Source organism: Macrotis lagotis, chromosome 1 (genome assembly GCF_037893015.1).
Source record: "Macrotis lagotis isolate mMagLag1 chromosome 1, bilby.v1.9.chrom.fasta, whole genome shotgun sequence".
Classification (NCBI taxonomy): domain Eukaryota; kingdom Metazoa; phylum Chordata; class Mammalia; order Peramelemorphia; family Peramelidae; genus Macrotis; species Macrotis lagotis.
In genome coordinates this window covers 752,290,598-752,312,838 of record NC_133658.1, presented here as the reverse complement: position 1 = coordinate 752,312,838, position 22,241 = coordinate 752,290,598, and the positions used below count along the sequence as shown (strand labels likewise).

General features: G+C 37.4%; 1 protein-coding gene across 4 annotated transcripts in view; it reads right to left on the bottom strand.

Moving 5' to 3' along the window:
• Positions 1 to 22,241, bottom strand: part of ETS1 (ETS proto-oncogene 1, transcription factor) — a 186,621-nt gene that overhangs the window by 13,861 nt on the left and 150,519 nt on the right. For all 4 annotated transcript variants that reach the window (XM_074216352.1, XM_074216353.1, XM_074216355.1 and 1 more), the window contains 3 exons: positions 21,620 to 21,697; positions 20,762 to 21,013; positions 15,218 to 15,478 (listed from right to left, as the gene is read on the bottom strand). In XM_074216352.1, coding sequence (XP_074072453.1) covers positions 15,218 to 15,478; positions 20,762 to 21,013; positions 21,620 to 21,697 — 591 coding nt within the window. The remainder of the gene's footprint in view (positions 1 to 15,217; positions 15,479 to 20,761; positions 21,014 to 21,619; positions 21,698 to 22,241) is intronic.

The window sequence follows — 22,241 nt, the reverse complement described above, 5'->3', positions numbered from 1 at the left end:
TGAGCAGAATATTTCAAATGAATATCACCTTAAAGTTGGACAAAATGGAGTTGGGTCAGTGAAAGAAGTCCATTCTTTACTGCTTAATATGAAAGGGCTTCCTAGAGAAGGTTCTACTTAATTTCTACCATGCTGCCAGCTTAAATCAAGTACAATCAGAAGAAAGCAGGATAAGAACAAGGAACAACTAACTCACAGTCCACTTTAGCACATGATGACAAATAATATAAAAAAAGGTTAGAAAAAATAGTTTAGGGGCAGCTAGGTGGCACAGTGGATGGAGCACCAGCCCTGGAGTCAGGAGTACCGAGTTCAAATGCGGCCTCAGACACTTAATAATTACCTAGCTGTGTGGCCTTGGCAAGCCACTTAACCTCATTTGCCTTGCAAAAAAAAACTAAAAAAAAAAAAAAAAGAATGTGGTTTCTATTTTATCCTATAAGAAACTGAAGAGTTTGAGGTAGGGAGAAGCCTGGCCAGTCCTATGGAATTATGTGAAAGATGGTTTGGAAGGATAAGAGACTAGAAGAAAGGAATACATTAGGAGACTTATCAGTCCATTGGGATGGTGGCAGTGAAATAAGAGAGACATTGCAGAGACAGAATCAACAAGAATGGAAACTGATAGGATATAGAGCAGTAAAGATGTAGGGCTTATAATATTTGACTGGGAAGAAATAGGAAAGATAAAAAAGAGGAAGGTTTTAAGAGAGGAAGGGGAGGTTATATGTGCAATTTTGACATGTTAAGTTTTCAGCATGTTAAGTTTTAGGTGATATTAGGACACCGTGCACTGGTGAAAGAGTGCAGGGCTAAATATACAAATCTGGAAGTTATCTGAATGGAGTTGATAATTGAAGCCAGGTGAATGGATGAGATCACCAATAAAGAAATGTGGAGAAAGAAGCCAAGAACCAATTGGGAGACACTCCAAGCTAAAGGATTATAATTGGTAGATCTAAAGAGTAGTCAGAGAGGTAAAGTATGTGGAGAAAGCAGTGTCACAGAGATAGTATCAATCAATTAATAAATATTTATTAATCACTTATATTGTTATACACTCTGTTAAGTTCTAGGAATACAAAGAAAGGTAAAAAAGACAGGCCCTGCTCTCAAAGAGCTCACAGTCTAATGATGGAGATGACATGAAATAATTATGTACAAAATGAATTATGCATAAGATAACCTGGAGATAATCTACAGAGGGACTAGAAATAGGGGATCAGGAAAGATTTTCTCAAGAGGAAAGTATACTATATAGTATAAGGATTAAATTGTGGCCAATGAATATTGAAGTAATTCATTAATGATCCTTGAGATAGCCTTTTCCATTGATATATCAGTAGGGATAGAAATGAGATTCTATTCTAGGGGCTCTGATAAATTGTGAATGGATGGAGGAATGGAGACTCAGTTTAGATTCCTACTCTTTGTAGAAGTTCAGTTTGAAGGGGGAGAGGGGAGATAGAAGATAATGGCTGATTGGTAACAGGAGGAAGAGCGGGTTTGAAGATAAGAGAGACCTAAGCATGTTTGAAGACAGGGTTTTCAAGAGAGAGAGAGAGAGAACATGGAGAAAGTTCCCAGATCAAGTGGAAGAGTATAAGAATCAAAAGACCAAGTAAATGACATAAATTCCATCCAGTAATCATTTTTATTCTAGCATATATAGGAGTTAAAATTATTTCTATATGGGTTGTGTTAGATTTTAAAGCTCCAGAAAGCAAGAACTTGGGCTTTTATTTTCTTTTACTTTATTGGGGAAGAATCTAGATGGGTGATTTCATTAATGTCAGATACTTCTGGTATGAAGATTCCTTTCGCCAAAACAGATCAAGAACCTGTCTTCAGTAGCCTTAAAGAATTACCCAGGAGTTATGTTCAGGTAGCTGAAGATTTGTATACTTAGGTATACAAAAATATGAGTAATAAAGTTTTTATTGAACATATTTTGCAATGGTAAAGAATTGTAAAGAATCAACACAATGCAAAATGTCTTCCTAATACCTACATCACACCAAATATGGAAACTAATATATTAACCTCAACAATCCCTAGTTTCTCCAGTCATAAAATAAAGAATCTTATGTTTCTTGTATTTTATAGAAATGTTATAAATTGAAAAATCTACATATAAGGGAAAGATAAAATTACTGGGAATGGATAACTAAGTACAGATATTTTAAGTATCATTGGACCAAAAGCATCATATGAAATTAAAGAAATTTTCTTTAATTTTTCTGAAGGAAAAATCTGAACAGTAAGTGATACAAAAGGAAAAAAAGAAGGAAAATGGATTTCTGAAATTTAACTTGTGGAATTTGATGTGACTATCTGGAGAAAATAGAGGGTATAAAATTGTTAAAAGTTATAAAATGTGTGAGAAAATGTTATAAGAATAAAACCATATTTTTTAAAACAGATATACATTCCTTTATTTTTGTTAAAACCATGAAAACAAAAATAAATAGATGGAAACCACTTTACAAGTAAAAGTGCTACAGAAAGTGTCTGGGGGAGACCTTGGCCACAGAGAGGACTAGATCCTCTTTCTCCAAAAGATGTTCATTTTTCTTAAGTGTCCAAGCCCCAGATTATCACAGAAAAACCATCCTACACATAAATGCTCTGAAGAAAATTGTACCATCTATGAGAGAGAGAGAGAGAGAGAGAGAGAGAGAGAGAGAGAGAGAGAGAGAGAGACAGCTTTTGGACTTAGGTTCCAATACTTCTCTGAAAGGTAGACTAAAGCTTTGTGGACTGACTATGTAGGGATAAAAGGCACACATAGGCTGACAGGCCCCACTGTCCAACTCTAGGTAGGGTCTGGTTGGGCTATCCCAACTGGGGCATAGCTCATTATGGCTCCTTTGATGAGTGTAGGGCTTAACAGCAAAGCAGTTACAAAGTTTTAAAGTTTTGGAGAAAAGACACTTATTTTTGTCCCATCTCCTCACACCTGCATTGGCTGAGTGTTCAAGTTCACATATATGGGGGTGGAAGAACAAAAAAGGGAGGGGGCAAGAGGGGAAGCTGTAACTTTCTTAAAGACATAGACAGTATATTCAAATGCAGCTACTTTTCCCTCTAACCCCACAAATATTTCTTTTTTAACCATGTCAAACCCAGCACTGACTCAATGTTTGATAGTGGAGCAGTGGAGCTAATGTCAGGAAGTGGGTTTCTTTATATCTTTTCTTACCAATGTTTTCTAGGCAACTGTTTCTTTTAAGAATCTCTTAAAGGTAGGGTGGAGCTGGATTTGAGGTGAGGATTTTGATAAAGACAATATAATGTATGTTAACATCAAGGATAACTAGAAGTTAATGTTCTGTAAATCTAATTAATAAGAAGGTATCCACTAGTCAGAATTAAGGACTGAAACTGAGGGTCAGAGTTCTATACTTTTTTTTCAGTAGTGAATGCAGTATAATCCTGCTAGTTACTACATCAAACTGAGCTATAGAGCTCCCTAGATACCTAGGCTGAGAAAACCTTTTAGAATTCTTGATGAGATGATTTAAATCCAAGGAGAAAATTCTGGTACTGTGAAACCTCATTCATTTATTAGTCTTTCACATATTCAGCAAATGTTTACTGATAAGCAAGTTACTTTGCCTAGGAATTGAGAGAAAAGTGAAATCTGGTACTTAAGGGAATTTAGCACTCAAGTCCAATACCCCATCCCATCTTACAAATGAAGAAATTAAAGCTTCTGAAAAGATGTTAAGCAACTTGACCACATTCACACAGATATTGAGAAGCAAAGTTGAGAATATATAGCATGAATAACAAAATAGAGAAGCATATTAGAAGCTGAATCAAAGAAAATAAGGAGAATCTCTTCCCCCATGTCACATCAATATAATCCACTAGGACCTTTCACCTAATTATCAAAGAATCCATCTTTCAGAGGTCTCTGAGAAACTCACCAACCCTCTCAGTTGCCAAAGTTGGGTGCCTCTACAGAGTTGGGTTCTTTGAGCATCATTCAACCAAACCTAGTCCCAGCCTAGTCTCAGAGTTTCAACTTTCACATTCAGTCACCTAGAAGAACTTTCACTCTTAGGTCTCACATAGAAGGCACGAATGAATCAGAAAGAAGGCTGTGTAGTCAATAAAAATTCTCCTCTGTGTTGAACATTGTGCTCTATTTCTCATGCATCAGAAGAGCAATGGGACCCACCCAAGTATCTTGGGACCCATCTGCATGGCTTGTTCAGACAAAAAACATTGGGAAAATTTTACTGATAAGAACTTGCCTCAATTGGTTATGGACTCAGAGATGCAGCTTTGTTTCTTTCTGTGTTTGAAAATGTTAATAAATCAGAGAAGAAGAGCTATAAGGAACTTTAGAAACCATCAAGTCCAATTATCTCATTTTATAGATGAGGAACATGAGATACAGAGAAGTTAAGTGACTTGATCAAGTAACTGATAGTGGCAGTATTTGGACTCTCATTCTCTGTCTCCCAATTTAATTGTCTTTTCACAGTACCAAGATGCTTCTCAGTCAACAGGTTATATAGTCAGTGTTTTTAGTCAAATGAGTCAACAAAACTGGGGTCCTATGAGAAGGAGACTGAAGAGGGATGGATAGAATTTGGAATTCAAAACTTTAAAAACAAAAACAAATGTTAAAAAAATTCTTTAACAAGTAATCAGAGAAGGGGGATAAAAATTTTTTTAAAAAAACCTCAGGTCTTCTCAAGTTTAAGCTCTACCATTAACTCACTAAATGGATCATAAAGACTCATGTTACTAAGTCTTCAGGCTGGCCTCAGACATTTACTAGTTGTGTGACCCTAAGCAAGTCACTTAACCCTGCTTACCTGATTCCTCATCTCTAAAATGAGTTAGAAAAGGAAATGGCAAACCATTTCAGGATCTTCACCAAGTAAACCTCAAATAGGGTCATGAAGAGTCAGTCAAGAATGAACCAAAAAGACTAAACAACAAATACATATATTTTTTTTTAGGTTTTTTCAAGGCAAATGGGGTTAAGTGGCTTTCCCAAGACCACACAGCTAGGTAAATATTAAGTGTTTGAGACCAGATTTGAACCCAGGTACTCCTGACTCCAAGGCCGGTGTTTTATCCACTACGCCACCTAGCCGCCCCCAAATATATTTTTAAATGTCTAATCCTAGTCCACAAATTTTGTCAATATAACCAGGTTGAGACTGGGCCACTAACTCTACTCTTTCAGCTGACAGGGACTATCTTTTGTATCTTCTTCTATTTCCAGTGCTTTTTATAGAACTTGGCACACAGAAGGCACTTAATCAATGTTTATTGTTGATTATTGCTTATGATTTTTATTGATATGGTTAATGATTATTATTTCTGCTTCCCTAATTAATAGTAATAAATACTAGGTTATTGGTAAGCCAAGGTAAACTTTCCACTTCGAGGTCAGTATAGGAAAGGCTTGAAGGTTTTCTTTATTTGAACTTTAAAATTCTGGACCACCCCTTCCTAACTCAGAACTAAGGGAACAGCAACAGCAATGACAATGATTGAGCATCTACTCTGTCTCAGAGCATTATGTCAACACAGGGAGAAGCACAAACATTAAACAAAGCCCCATGTCTTCAATGAGTATACCAAGGGAGTAAAATACAAATCAGATAGCTAAAATATTATACCATTAGAGTATTGTTGTTGTTGTTGTTCATTCATGTCTGACTCTTCATGACCCTGTATAGAGTTTTCCTGGCAAAAATACTAGAGTGATTTGCCATTTCCTTCTCCAAAGGATTAAGGCAAAAAGAGGTTAAGTGACAAGATTACATAGCTAGTAAGTGTTTGAGATGAAATTTGAACTCAGGTCTTCCTTACTCCTAGATCAGTATTCCATCTACTAAGCTATCTAGTTGCTTCTAATAAAAGCATTTAGGGAGATAAAAAGATTTTGCAATGTCTTTGGATATCTAAGAAGGAAACCGAGGAAGTTTGGGGAAGTGAGGGGAGTCAAGCCACAGAAAATTCATTCAAGGATGAGGAAAATGCGAAATTATAAAAACAGAGAAAACCAATCAGGCTGTTTCCCATTAGATGGCAAAACATTTACAGGGCATTTCAATTAATTGTGAGAAGTGGACTTAGTAAGGATGACCCCAATCATGGAGATCACAGCAGAACTAAGACGATCTGGCTCAGTGGGATCATTTCACTTCAAAGAAGAAACGATTGAGCTTTGAAGTGAAGACTGAGAAGTATCTTGGGGTGGTATCCAACTCCTCCAAATAAGTTGCAGTTTCACATTTTGTTCAAGAGGTCAAAAGACAAATTCATGCTGTGTGAGACCAAGAGGCTTCTGGGTGAGAGAGGGGAGGAGGCGTTGGAAGAAAGCCTTGCTTAAAACAAGCATGGAGGGGGCAGCTAGGTGGCTTAGTGGATAAAGTACCGGCCCTGGAATCAGGAGTACCTGGGTTCAAATCTGTTCTCAAACACTTAATAATTACCTAGCTGTGTGGCCTTGGGCAAGCCACTTAACCCCATTTGCCTTGCAACCCCCCCCCCCAAAAGAAAATAAGCATGGAAACCATACCTAGAAACTATCCCCAGGAACCAGTACATTCCCAGAGGGCCTCAATGCTGACAATTTGGCATCTGCTCCCTGATCAAAAAGCCCCAACATGCTATGATCAGAATAATAATAGTTAACATTCATATACATATATATATATACACACACACACACACACACACACACACACACACACTAGTCACTGTACTAAACATTTTAGTTATCATCTTATCTGATCATCAAAACTGGGATGAAAGTGTTATGATCCTCATTTTACAGATAAAGAAACTAAGGTAAAAGAGGCTAAGCAACTTGCCCAGGGTCACTTATATCTTTCTAATTCCAAGCCCAGTGTTCGAATCATTGTACCACCTAGAGGTTCCCAATCCCACCCAAGGCAAAAGATTCAAAAGTTTCAGATAGATTATGGGGCAACCAGAGTATATGTCCAAATAAGGCTCTCAAAATCATTTGGAATGGTACGACTTCAGGCAACTGCAGGTGGGACTAGAAATTCAATAAATCTAGGAACTTTTCAGAGGTGAAATAATTAAATATTTGTCCAGATACAGCAGGCTAATTTTTAAGTTTTGGCCCATGGCAGAAAAATGGTTCCCAACCCTTAAGAGAGAGAATCTTCAAGCAAATTGCCTTCTCTAACCCCCTGGCAACAGTTTGGATAAAAAGAACACCACCAATATCTCACATTTTTAAAGATGAAGATAGATATGAATTGTCCTGTTGTAACAATTCTTTCATATCACAGTGGAAGATGATTAAAAAAAAACAATGGCAACAAGGGCAAAAAGCTGGGAAGAAGAGAGAGAGAGAAGACAGGTATTGAAGGTCAAAGAAACAAGCTTCTAGCCAGGTGAAGGTTGCCCAAGCCATTTAAGTCTCTCTGAGGTATTTCTGTGGTTTCATCAATAGCATCATTTTTACTCAATTTCAACCTTTTAAGCTGCAAGGACCCTACTCAATTCCCTTTAAATCACAGCTTGGAGATGCAATGTGTTATATTCCCTCAAAATCATAGCTTAGAGAAGCAATCCCAGCAATCTAGATCTAGATATAGTTATAGAAATAGATATAGATATACACACATGCCTATACATGTATGTATAAATCCATACATGTGTGTAGAAAACATAACATATTAATTTATATAATTTGCATATTTGTATACTTTCAACTTATATCATTGGTATACCTTTAATTTATATAATTAATATATTATTGATATACAATTATATATTCTATAATATTTAATATAAGGAAAGAACCCTGGATTTGAAATCATCAGACAAATACTACTAATTTCCAACTGAAGTTTTACCATCTTAACCACAGAAAATTAAGATGCTCCCTGTGCAATTGTGGACAAGTTACTTCAATTCTCAGGGCCTCATTTTTCCTTGTCTGCAAAATGAGGTAGCTCAACTGATCTCTAAGCATCCTAATTCCAAATTTGTGAATCTGTGGCATTTTTAGCCTATAAAACTCTGTCTAGCATAAAAAAATTTATTTTCACCTGACTTGGACTTGCCCAACATACCTTCCACATGTTTCTCCAATATCTAAGAAGAAAAATGCTTGCTTCCTAGGACTTATGTAATACAAACCTCCTCTTCTCATTTCAATTCAAATAATCCTGGAGTGAGGTTGGAGAGATATTCTTTCCTGAATTCTTTATGACTATTCAGCAAAGACTTGAATTCATCAATTAAACAAAATGACCCTGGGCAAATTATTTAACCTCTCAGGATTTAAATTATCTTATCCATAAAATGATTAGATTATCTCTAAAGTCTCTGCCAGCTCTAAATTTTTATGACTTGAAGTCTCAGGTTATGCTCCTTCTTTGCACTATTCCCTATTTGCATTTTAAAATTATGCCAGATCCACTGTCCTAATTCAAAAGATCCTAAACTGCAATTTGGAAATGTCCCATCCAAGAGATCATCATTAAAGTCCAAGCTAATCTGCAAGTATTAAAAAACACCTTAGCTACAAATTCTATCAAATCAATTTGAGTTTGGATCATAATAACTGCTTTTAAATCAGCAACAATATTTTCTTGAGAAAAGAGTCCAGCTCACAACCCCACCATCTTATTCCTATTCCCTTTTCTTGACCACTAGACTTAGATTCCTTTCAAGTCTTCTCATTATAGTACTTGCCATCTTTTCAAGTTGCTGTGCTTTAGGAAAAATGCTTGGGCAATTGAGTTGAGGATGGACTAGAGAAGGAGAAACTAGAGACAGACAGTCCAAGTAGCAAGTGAATGCTGTTGTGAAGTGCTTTTGAGAGTCCAGGTGTGAGATGAAGAGGGGATGCACAAGGGTAATTCCAATGTCAGAAAAGAGAAGGGAGTATAAAAGGTGTTAATGAAAGTGAAATAGATATGTCTTGGCAACCGATTGGATATGGGGGGAGAAGAAAAAGAGTGAGGTGACTGGCATGACACTTGGTAAAGAGCATGGGTGACTGGGAAGATGATACTCTCAACAGTAATTGGCAAGAGTATAGCCAGTAAAGGGGTGGTAGTCTGGAAAAGAACTGTGTTCAAGGGATTGGAGGGTCCAAAAGAACAATAAACTCTGTATCCAGAAGAATGAAGAAGAAAATATGCCATGCCTCCTGGAATGTAATGAATTAAAACTGCAGAAAGAGGCACATTTTTGGTCATGACCAATGTGGGAATTTGCTCAACTGAGGTAGGGTGGGGAAGAGAGGATAGTTTTTTTAACCTGTAGCTTGAGAAATAAATAATAAGGCTAAAAAAGATAAGTGGTAGAAAAGTTTAATAATCACTTTGTCTAATTTGGGAAGGAAAAAAGAGAATACCCAGACTCGAAATATTCTGATTGATTAATATTTAGGTGGGGGGAGAGAGGTTTTACATTTTAGGGGAAAAAATCTATATTTCAACATTCAGAAGCTGTTCTATATGTTATGCTCAACCCTGGATAAGTTACTGTTTTAGTCTTAGTTTTATCATCTGTGGAATGGGGGGAAACATGTTATTTGGCAACATGCTGAAGGGAATCTAAGTTTCCCAGAAATCAATCAGAATTATCAGAATAGTGCATAGTTGAGGGTCCCAAAGACATTTCCCTGATGCCTAAACAACACACAGAAAATATTGCCCCAGGCTTCTCCAACTTATAATCTTGATTTGCTCATGACGCATTTGAACACAAGAAAAAATGGAGCTCTCTGATGCTATCAGCCTGGTAACCGTAAGCAGTTCACAGTAAGGTAAGAAGGTACATTTTGGCGGAAGCCAGCATCGCATTTGATGTATTCTTAACTCTGCTAACAGGCAGCCTTTCAAGCCATTTTATCTGTTCCCACATCTTGACCTAATTTAACAAGTTGCCATGGGAGCCCAGAGAAGGTTGATGCAATTTTTCTTATCTATGGAGGAAGAATGTAACTGTGCAAGAGAACACAAAAATTCAGTTTCTAACTGATTTTTTACTTACAGTGAAACAAATAAGACATCAATTGAAGGAACAGAAAGTGCCTCCCTTCCTCTCTCCCCTGTTACACATACACACACACACACACACACACACACACACACATCTTGCCTGGGTAATCTGAGCATACTTGGGTGGGCCAAAGTGGCAGTAGAAAGGGACACTTCAAACCTGGAAGCAGGGGCTACTATAAAAATCAGAGACTCATTCAGAGACATTCCACAAGCATGCCCTTTCACTACCTGTTCCTTAGGAAGGTTGAGAGGGAGTCACCCCTGGAAACTGAAAATTCTATGTTATAAATGGGAAATGAGCTACCAGAGGGATAGTAAGGTAGCACAATGGAAAGAGTACGGAGTCTGGAGTAAGAAGATTCATATTCAAGAGTTCAAATAAGTCTCCTTAAGTCTTCCTAGCTGTGTGTGACCCTAGGCAAGTCATTTAATACTATTTGCCTCAATTCCTGATCTGTAAAATGAGTTGGATAAGGAAATGACAAATTATTCCAGTATCTCTACTAAGAAAGTTCCAAATGGGGTTATGAAGAGTCAGACATGACTGAAATAACTGAACAACAACAGAACCACTGGAAGGTCAAAGTAAGAAAGAAGAAACATCACAGGGGAAGTTATTGGGAGTCACAGACTTGTGAGGAAATGTCCACTTGACCTTGAATATAAGAAAATCAGTCACATTCAAGTGTTCCAACCCATACCTAGCAAGTCACAACCCCCCCAAAAGTACCAGCTCCAGAATCATTGAAAGGTGAATCAAAGACTAAAACATAGGCAACAGCATTAAGCAAACAATCTCAAAATATTTTAAGCTTACATTAAACCCCAAGAGACCTCCTGTAAGCAAGATAAGAAGGTTCCTCCTTCCTCTTCACAGAAATGAAAAGGAGGTCTCAAGACAGAAATAGATTTTCTCAAGGTCACAGTATGAGTTAAGTAAGGACAGACAAGAGGATCCCAAAGACTTCTATTTTCTGGGCTGCTCTCCTCCTTACCATATCAAAATTGTCATTTTAGGAACTGATCAGCAGAGCTATTCCCAGTCAGCCTAAACTCTCACATGTTATCTGTGGGATCATGGGATCATAGATTGAAAAGCTAGAAGAAACCTTATAAGACATGAACTCTATCCCCTTTATTTTATAAATGAGGGAACTCAAGTCCAGAGAGCTTAAATGATTATCCAGAGTCATACAGTATAACCAGCTATGTACTTCAAACTAGTCCTTATGCAGGATTCACTGTTTTCAATGAAGAAATAATTTCTTTACATTTTGGAATCACCACATGGGGTGGGGTGTGATTATGGGTTAATAGAAATTTTCTACTTAAATGGCTATGATAATAAAGGATACTTTTTTCCCCTCTCTTAACTACTGAATGGCTTCTGCCTATAAACTACCCTCTAAGAACAAAATAATTAGCAAGTAAAATGGAGAAAGTCTTAAGGAAGTGTCCATATCTCCAGCATATTATTTGTACTTGTGCAAAGTTGTTTCTGATTTTTGTCATCCAACCTCCAAGGTTTGATTGCTAGAGGAACCAATTTTCATTACTCTTAAAGGATACTTTGGATTAAGCATCCTTTCCAAAGGCTCATTTCCTTGTCTCTGCCTCAACTTGAATTTCACATTCATTCTTTGAGTTGTATCCTCTGTCCCTGAGGTTTTATCTGAATCTTCTCTTCCAAATCAAGGGAAACCAAAGAAAGGTAGCTCTGGTAAAAATCACTCTGGTCTCAGTAAATTATTGTTAACAGTGCTGAAGCAATCCTCCTGAAAGCTCCCATAAACCACCCTAGGGAACTGAGAGGGCACAAGTCATCTCTCTGCTCTCTGCCTGTAGGCCTCAATGCATTTTCCATTCAGAAAACTCAATAACAAACATGCTTAATGAAATCAGAAGAGTTCCTGTTTCAGCTTGGAATGAGGATATAGCCACTTCTCCATGTTTGCCACTGAAGTTATCCATTTCTACCAGAATCCCACCCCAGAGGGCTAACCACAAACCTCCACTGCTACTGGTAAAGAACTGGCCAAAATAGGGTTTCCCTGACCCTCTCTCCAACACTTCAGCTGTGAGCAAACTCCAAAGTGAATAATCTAGATTCATTTAAGCTTTTCCAAAGAGTTCCTCTCAAGCCCCAGAAGTAGAAATACAATTTTATACCATTACAAATGGTATAAACCTTCAGCAATACTAAGTCACTTGTGTTCTTAGCACTTGACTCTGTGATACTGTTAGCCCATCAGAGGTTATAAGCAAGAAGACAGCACACAGAAAAAGAGAAGTGAGGGACTCCACCTGTAAAGTTGTGTGGGCCTAAATGACCTGTAATATTCATTCTGACTCCAGAGGTCTAGGATTCCAATAATGAGATCACATCAACATTTTTTCAGGTCATGCTCTATGATTTTTATTTCACCAGTGGTTAGTTATTTGCCAGGGTTGAGGAAGGGTTATATTTCAAGGAGGAACAACAGAGCCAAGAATCTTGTACTGGAAGTGAGAGTGGGAGTATGAAAGAGGGGTGAGGTCTTTCTAGCCACAGTTTTTGCCCGTTCTACCACCCCAATAGCAGAAGTAGGCCCTGATATTTTAGGGTGATCCTGAGACTCTGTCAGATTCTTGAGTCCAGTACAACTGATGGTTCTCCCCATCTTTCCTTTCTCCCTCTTTTTAAGGCAGCCCCTCCCTTTACTTTCATAGCCCTGTTCTTGTAACATCTGGAAGGCATTCCTAATCATCAGCTAACACTCTGTACTTTGGGTGTGGCTCATCCCCAAGCTTTCCTCAATCCAGGTGGCTTTAATTTAAAAATTGAAGACCCCACTTTTATTTAGATTTTTATTCAATTGGCTAAAAAAAATGAAGTATTTATTGAGCACCTCCTGTTTCACTAGGCAGAGGAAAATAGGTAAGAAGTTTCATCTATAAAATAAAGAAATTGAACTAAGTGAGGTGAACTTTAAAGTCACAATATCATTTTTAAGGTCATGAAATATACCTTCCTTCACTGAACCACTGAAACACAAAAATAGGAAGCCTTCCCTTGAAGGTCAGTTGAAAAGTTGCTTCCATGAGATAATTGATCCTTTCATATCTCTTAGGCACCGATAAAGACAGCCCTGAACCTCAAGCTCAAGAGTCTTGGGAATAGTCATGCTTTGGGAATCAACCCCTGTGAAACTATAGCCACAGCTACCAAAGACCCAAAAAATGAAGGGTTTTTTGTCCACCAAAGTCCTTGGCACTATCAAATAGTTCAACAGCAGAAACTTATATGATTTTCATTAGTGGGAAATGACATAAAAGAGGCATTGACTTTTGCTTTGCCATTGTACTCTAAGGATCATGGTACCTTTCAATCTGACTCACAGCTGAAACCTTCCATGTATTTTCTCCCTCCCCATCATTAAAATGTGAACTTCTTGAGAGCAAAGACTTTCTTGCTTTTTAATTTGCCTTCAATAAGCACTTATTCCAATACTTTATCCCTCCATTCCTTCAGTCATCAACATTCGACAAACTCAAGACATTTGTCAACATCTCTAAGACAAAGTTCAATACAATATATCTAAAGAGCCTTCACATTGGAGAGATACAATGCATAATTTAGGAAGAACAAAAATGAGAGGCATGGTGGGAAAGGAGAGTGTTGAACTTGGAATGGGGGGGGGGGGGATAAATTAGAACCCTGCCTCCAACATTTAATAACAATGATTATGGGTAGACAAGTCATTTCATACCACTGATTCTCAGATAATAGTATGTAGCATTTAACTCACACTTGTCATAAAGATCAAATGATATTTTAACTCATTTTTATTATTAAGCTTTAAGGTTTATATTGTGTTTTTTTTTAAAATCACAACAGACCTGGGAGAGATCTACTACAATTAGCATTATCCTCATTTTAAATGATTTGCCCACAGACGCAAGAGCTAGTCCATGTCAGAAATGGGTCCAAGTCCAGAGCTCTTTCTATTATATTAGGAGATAGGTATTTCCCCATTCTGTCTATATCCTGTACTGTTTTAAGAGCAGAGGATTGTCAACACACATGAATAATCACTATTTATCAACCTTTTAGATCTAGAGTAAAATATGAACAGGTAAATTTTATTTAGAGTTTAATGTTTATTTAAATTTAAAATTTTAATTAAAATTTAATTAAATCTGATCTTTTAAAATTTAAATTTAGAATTTAATTAAAATTCATGATAATTTCAATCTCAGAAGATTTTAAAGCCTTCAAGAAAGTATACAATTATTAAAACCTTAGTTCTATGAATCATATTTAGTTGGATTTTTCATATGCCTCAAGGCAAAGAATCTCCCAAATTGCAAAACACTTAGACATTACCTTTTTGAAGTTTTGTTTCTGGTCTCTCAACCAGAGCCCACAACACATATCTTAGCCTTCTCTTGTCTTTGGCATTATTATCTGTGTGACATTGGACAAATCCTTTAATATCTGTGGGTCTCAATCTCTTTGTCAATACAAATAAAATTGGATTAGATTATTTTAAGGTCTTTTTAAACTATCTATGATCCTATGATCATTGTATTTCATCATTATCATCTTTACTACTATAATGAACCCTAAATAAGAGTTAAATTAAAAAATAAAAAGCCACATAAGTGAAATAATTCTTTGTATTTCTTGGACAAATCAATGCAGAAGTTAGTATTTTCTATAGAGTCACCAAAGACAAGTCTACAGAAAAATTGAGGGATGAAGGACTACTCCACAAATAAATGGACTACAGTCAAGAACATTCAGTAGACATCTAAGAAGTCAAATTGCTAATATCATAAGATGGTAATAGCTTTGGTAGGGAGACCAACCAAAGGAGATGAGGCATATAACTGTAATGCCAAAACCCAGGACAGAGCTAGACACTATTGTTCCCTAAACCATTGAAAGCAAAGAGAATCAAAAGTACAAATATATCTCATATACTTCTGGAAGATGCCATCTGGATCAATCTGCTTCTATTCACTTCCTACAGCAGTCACTATGACAAATATCCAATAGAGACTCCTCTAACAGTGAATAGGATCAAAGAAGAAGGTAGCTATCTCCTCAGACTCTCCCACCATCAAGACCCTCTACTCCAGGACTTTTCTACCAGGAGTCATCTAACCACTTGTCTCTTGAGTGGTTGGTGAGGCATTCCTACCTGTGTAGCCTGCCAGAGCAGCTGCAGGAATGACGGGCTTATCCTTGTTGAGCTCAGCACGATCACGCACATAGTCCTTGAAGGTGCCCTTGGGCTTGTGGTTGGGCAGGGCAGCAGGATAGTCCTCTGAATCGAAGCTGTCATAGGAAGGGACACGCTGGAGGCTGTTGAAGGATGATTGACTGCTCCAGGACTGGGTGAGGCGGTCACAGCTGTCGTAACTTTCTATGCTCTCAAAGGAATCCTGGCCTCCAAGTTTACCTAGAGGTAGGGAAGGAGGGGAAATGGGGATAGGGAGGGAGGGGTCAGGAAAAGACAATGTGAAAACCCTCTTATCCTTCAAAAGGGTATTGCTCAAAGATGCAAGGAGGTGAGTGGCTAATGAAGTTCCTCTGGGACTACTGGCCACACTCAGGACCAAGTCAATTGTTCTGGGCTAAATCCAAGGAGTCCTTATGGCTGTACAGTCCATTTTACAGCTCTACTATACAGCTCATGGGACACATTCAGAGCTCTATGATCTGCCAACTTCCCATACAAGGACCTCAGATTCAGAGATACAAGCACTAAACAATTTCCCTGCCTTGAAACTCCTACTGTGGGGATTTCCACGTAGCAATTTTGACCCACAGACCAAATGAAGAAATGGCAGAGTCCTATTCCAAGTCAAAACAGCATAAATATTTTTAAAAGAGGATGGCATAACCTGAAAAAATCCTTCTGCCTTTAAAAAAAAAGATTCGTCACACTCTAAATACATTGGCCTTCCTTGACCTTGGTTCTAAAATGCTATTTGGCAGCAACATTTTATAATTATATCTTATGAGATACATGTATAGACCTATGTCTCCTACAGGCAAGTAAGGCTGTGGGATCCTTTGTCCAGAAGAAGGACACCGCCATCACTGCTCTTCCCCCATCTGCATTCTACACACCCTTTCCAGGTATAGCAAGTATTTTTTACTTGAGAGTGCACCTCTTTTAAAAAAAATTAAAGATTTGATTTAAATAGTTCATGTCCACAGCAATGTCAGAAATGTCTTATTCTGTGAGTTACTTAATACATTCTTCGCTGACCACAAGATCATGCAAGTTCATTAATTTCCCAAACCAGGTTAAAAACAGCTGCTAGGATTGCACAACAGCTCCTGGAGAAATTTCCATTGGCAAAACTGTCCAAAGCCCAAACACCAAATTTCAAGAGAAAGAGGCCACATGGAGGAGCTGAGAAGCTTATTAGAACATTGGCCATGTTCTACTTCAAATAAATGCGTGTGTGTGTGTGTGTGTGTATACATATAAACATATATTTGTCGATAAGTTACATCAAGGAAGGAAATGTGATCCATTTGATTCAGTATACATCAACTCTCAATTAGTCATCTATGGGTCATTCACAATAAGTTTTTAGTGTCTCCTCCTGCAAATAAGGAGTAAGTTTTTAGACTAAAACCCCTGCCAGTACTTAGAGAATTTGAGCTAACATGCACCTAAACTAAATAAAGTTAATACAAGAAATTCTGTTTCACTCCTCATATAATTCCAAAACACAAACACAAATATATGCATACATATATACATGTGGAAAATATGTAAGGTCATATATGTATCTGTATACATGTATACCTTGTATAAATATATAAATGAATACATATAAATATAATACTTATGTATGCAAATAGAAAGCCCCTACTAACTACAAAGCATGGTACTAGATGCTGGGGAAAAAACTGAAATGGTGAGAAAGTACTAACAAATGGGAGAGGGAATGAATGGTTGGAAAAGTTCAGAGTAAGGCATCATGGAGGAGTCAGAACCAGAGTTAAGCTGTAGAGTATATAAGACTCTTAAGAGACTAGAATATATTCTAGACGTGGCGGGCTATGTGTGTAAATGCATGATGAAAGTTCATGAAATACAAGTAATCCCATTTGGCTAAAACAAAGGGGAGCAGTATGAGATATGACTGGAGTGGCAAAAAGGAGATTGCTGACAGTGGGTTTTAAAAGCTAGGTCAGGTATTGTGTTTAACCTACAAGCATTAGGGACCACTAAAGGTTGCTGGATGACATGGTTAAAGGAAGATTACTGTGGCAGGAGGGGGCAGGATGGTCAAATAGAGAAGGGGAAAGTTAGTGGCAAAGAAACCAATTAGGAGGCCATTACAATAGTCCAAGTAAGGTGTGAAGAGGGCCTAAGTTACACTGGTAGCCACAGAGATGAAATGAGCTGAGTAGATACAAGAGAAATTATGGAGAAAGAATCAAGAAAACTTGACAACTGATTGGATTTTAGGATGGGGTAAGATAAAAGGAAAAATTTTCATCCTTCTCCAAAACCCTGCCCTACCTCCAGTCCCACCAACAAAAAATATATATTCTAAAACCAAATAAATTATTTGAAGAATAACTCACCATGTTATGGGAGCCACTGATTTACCCTATTAGAATGAATATTTTGAATTGACTACATTTATGCTTAAATTCTCTCAATTCCCAAGTTATCAAAAGGAAGACAAATTCCAAAAAATTAAATTGAAAAGACTTACTGGAAAGATCTGACAATTCAATCATAGTCTTATTGGATCTATCCAACTGGTTTACTATTAAAATTATAAACTCTTAACTGGCATTTAAAATTTATTGGATTCAAAACCTTACCTCCCAAAATGATTGTTGAAAACTATCTCTACATATAGTTGGAAAAATAAATAAACCATTTATTATAAAAATGTATATGATTTTCCCATCCAGAAATTCACAATTAGCAAAATAATCCATGACCCCAGTTGCTAAATCCAGTTTGGGGTCCTAAAAGTGAATAAGAACTTTGAAGTATGACTAACTCATTAGATAGCTGTTAATATTATGGAACTTGTTAAAATTAGAAGTCATTTGGGGTTTTGTTTTTTATTTTCTTTCTAGGCAATCATGCCAACAGAAGAAAGGAACCCAAAATCTGCTATAGCCTCAGATACTGGACAAAAAAAAATTGTATTTCATTTCAATTCTCAAGAAGAAGAAGACAACCAGACCATCACACTTTAGATATGGAGATCTTTCAGGGCCTTATTTGGAAATTATGCAATGCGCTGTATTACTGAGGAACACGAACTCAGTTGACCCAATCAACTGTGGCTCCAACAAGGCTGTGTAAGGCAGAAGAATAAGCCACCCCTTGGTGCTATTATTGCATTTCTAACCATAGTCAAATACAGGTGGAGAGCATAGTGGTTTACAGTAGTAACCTTCTTGTATATTCAACTCTATTTCACAATCTTGGTGCTGAAAACCTTTCATTCCTATTATTTTCTTCCATAGTGAACAGAAACTATCTTTATTAGACCATCAATTATACTACTCTTTTCCTTCAAAAGAGAGAATTGGTACTCTCAGAGGACTAGAGTCAAAATTTCTAGGAAACTCCCCACCAAAACCTATCACTAGATCATCATGACCTACCTCAGAATAAGATAGTCACAAATCGAAAATAAAGTGATCTAAAGGAGCAAATGAGAGGGTTCCCATGCAGCTAACTTAACAGACTAAGCCAAGGATTAATCTTTATAAAATTTCATTTTTGGAGGCCAAGATTAATAATTTCTGGACCTTTGGAGATCTGTTTGGTTTGAAGTCTCATTAACACAAAAATAATAGCCCTATAACAACATTGATCTCCCTCTGAGGTTTCTGTGGTCTGAACCTTTTAGGACTGAACAGACTAAGAAGTGGACATCTTTTTCCGTGTAAAAATCTCCTTTTTCCCTCTTCCCACTTACCCTTCTGCTTGGGGGGGGGGGGAGAGAGAGAGAGAGAGAGAGAGAGAGAGAGAGAGAGAGAGAGAGAGAGAGAGAGAAAGGAAAAAGGAAAGAAGGAAGGAAAAAAAAAGATGAGGTAGCCAGGGAAAGGAGACAAGTACACAAATGAGTGATGCATTTTAAAGTAGAGGCAAATTTAGAATCCTCTGAGTAGATCAGCCAAGCTTTACAATACATGAGACCTAAGCTCTAGCCTCTCTTTCCTTTGCCTAGTTTGTCAGAAATTATAACAGTCTTTCTAATGTTCTAACCCATTGAAAGAAAAGAAATGCATATAGATAGATATAAACATAGATACATATAGATAAATGCATGTGTGCTTTTATTTATATTGACTACAAATCTAAAAATAAGATACCAAAAGGGGAAGATAAATCTAGTCCCACCCATTCCCTTTCTGCTTAAAACATAAACAACTTTAAGCATTCTCTGAAGCTATGAGAGAGAAGGTGGATGACTAATTCTGGTTCTAAAGGGGACTTTTCCTTCATTTTTTTAAGCAAGGCCCTTGTGAGGCCTTAAGAAGAAGGGTGAGTCGGGATACTTGATAAAGACAATTTTTGTGGGCAGTCCATGAGACCATTCACTGGAATTTTAAATAGAATTTAGAAAAAGATGCCATTTGGCATTTTACTCCCAAGCCCCTCCCTGAAATTCCTGAGAAAAGGTTCTCTAATCATAATGACCCTGGCTGGTCTGATGCTACTATAATTTTTTTTGAAGTGCATCTATAACCTATTCTCCTACCACTATAATGCAAGCACCCCCTGGAACATAAATTCACACATTATTAACTCATCTGAAAAGCTTCCTGTCTTTCCTCCTTCCAATCCAATTTGTTTTGCCTCAATAATCAAATCCTCTTTTAGACCCCTAATGGACTATACTTTGCTCAAATTAAAACCATCTGATCACTTTGTCTAATATCCTGCAAAATTCTTTTCTCTCTCTGTGCTATTCTGTATCCTGACTTTTAGGGTTGTGGGGAGGGGTTATTTAAATTTATGTTTTTCTCTCTTGTCAGAAAGTCCTATTTTTCAAGCATTTCCTATGTTCTCCATGCATTATTTTATCTTTAGGATAATAGGCTTGTCAACAACAGTTAGTCCTCTTGGGATCCTCCTACTGCTTTGCTGGTTTTTTAGCTCAATGAATACTTTAACAGTATAGGTTCCTCTAAAACTTCTGGCTCCAAACAGATCCCCAACTAATTGTTCTGAGAGTATCCTAACAAAGTAGAGCACAAAGTAGTAACAGTTTCATTATGGATAAGAGAAATCCCACAGTCAGGTTATGACAAATCTGCAGTTTTATCTGATGATATTCTTGAAGCAAAGTGGGAAATACATGAAGCTGTTATGTTTTGCTCAGGTAAAGTAACTTAGTTGGACCAACTGTCTCACAGCAAATTCCACCTTAGGAACAGACAAAGCAAGACATTACAACCAGAAGCTTCAATTCTACCCACTTTTTCTCTAACATAAGAAAACCAGCTTGATTTAATTTAATTTCAACCTCAATGAGGATCACTGAGCTTTGCTACATGATAATAAGAAGGTTGAAAAGTCCATAATGGAAACTTTTTAATATTCCTTTTTTCAGGGTGGGAAAACTGAATCGGAGGGTCCTCGTATACCAAGAAAAAGAAAAGAAAAGAATTTGGGAAATGAATAGAAAACAGTCATTCCCGGGAACAGGAGAGGCTCTAGAGAGAAGGTTTTGCTTACCACGACTGGTCCTCCCCATACACATGTTGTCTGGGGTTACAACTTCTTGTTTGATTGTAAAATAGTCAGTGGACAAGGTGTCTGCCTGGAGAGGGTCCCTGCTGAGGATGACTGAAGAGTAGTCATTCTCATATTTGAGGGAGAGGAGTTCCTCAGAGCTGATGGGATGCAGCGTCTGATAGGACTCAGTGATGAAGCTGGGCTCTGAGAACTCTGATGGAGGAACACATTGAGCATGCTCAATACCATAACCTGTAGTAGCAAAAGGTAGACAGAGAAATGTTTAGCATTAAAGTAACTGGTGAATTGTACTTAGACCAAGCAAATCTCCACTCCTCCACCCTCAAAAGCTAGTTCCTAAACCACAGAAGTTCACTTTTCCCATCTGAGTTCTCTGACGCTGTTCCTGTGTCTTTCTCTTCATATATGTGTATATATGTATGTATACATTTAAACATACATGTGTTTGTGTGAAATGGTAGCCTTTTGAGTATAAGGTGGAAGAGAGAGAAGTTTGGAACTTAGAATGCAACATGAAATAAATTTAATGTAATTTTTAAAAATATAAGCTCCTTGAGGAGCTAGAAAACAGGTTCTTTCTTTCTCTGAGAGGATTTAAATCTGCATGGATCACACTCTTAAATCCACTGCTAGAGTAGGATGGGACAGAACAGTCTTTCTTCCTACCATCCAAAACCAGCCCCATTTTAAGAAGTAAAACACTGTGGCAAAATAAACATTGGAAAAGTCTTTGCAGAATTACCAAGAAGGATAAAGAGCTCTCAAGGTAAGAATTTTCCCCTATGTTCGCATCATAGGAAGAACAACAATTAAAAACAAATTGGACATTGAACTTACTAATGAAATAATCCGAGGTATAGCGGGTCTCTGGATAGGCAGAGTTCACTCCACTAACTTGATACGGCTTCATGTCTTCTGCAGCAGATAAGAAGAGTAAAAGGTCAATAAAGGAGCAATACTTGCCTCAAAAGGATCTTGGATGCAAGAACTATGATGATCTCAACTGTTCGTGTATGAAATCAGCATTTTCATTCATTGAGGCTACTGTTTTAGTCCTTTCCCTCCCCCAAGCCTCCAGGCCTTGTCTGGGGTGAGGTCACTGCTCACAGAAGGGCATTTCATTTTATTATTTCAGTAGCTTTGAAATCAGACTTAGGATCCTGGAGAGTATCAAGTGATTTCACTGAAATGCAGGCCCTCAACCTAGAGGAAGTTGGCAAAGTTTACAATCATATGGTTGAGGGACTAGAATGTACAGAAGAAAGTCATTGAGTCCAGAAGGTCATCTAAGAAGAACCATCTAAGAAAGATGGGAATTTTTTCACTTTTAGGGATCTTCAAGTATGCAGATTCCATAGACCCTTTTGACAGTTTTGGGTGTTTGTTTTAATCATCATAAAAAGAAACTATCTGGGTATTCTATCTCACCCTAAAATTTCAGATATAAAACCAGACTGGC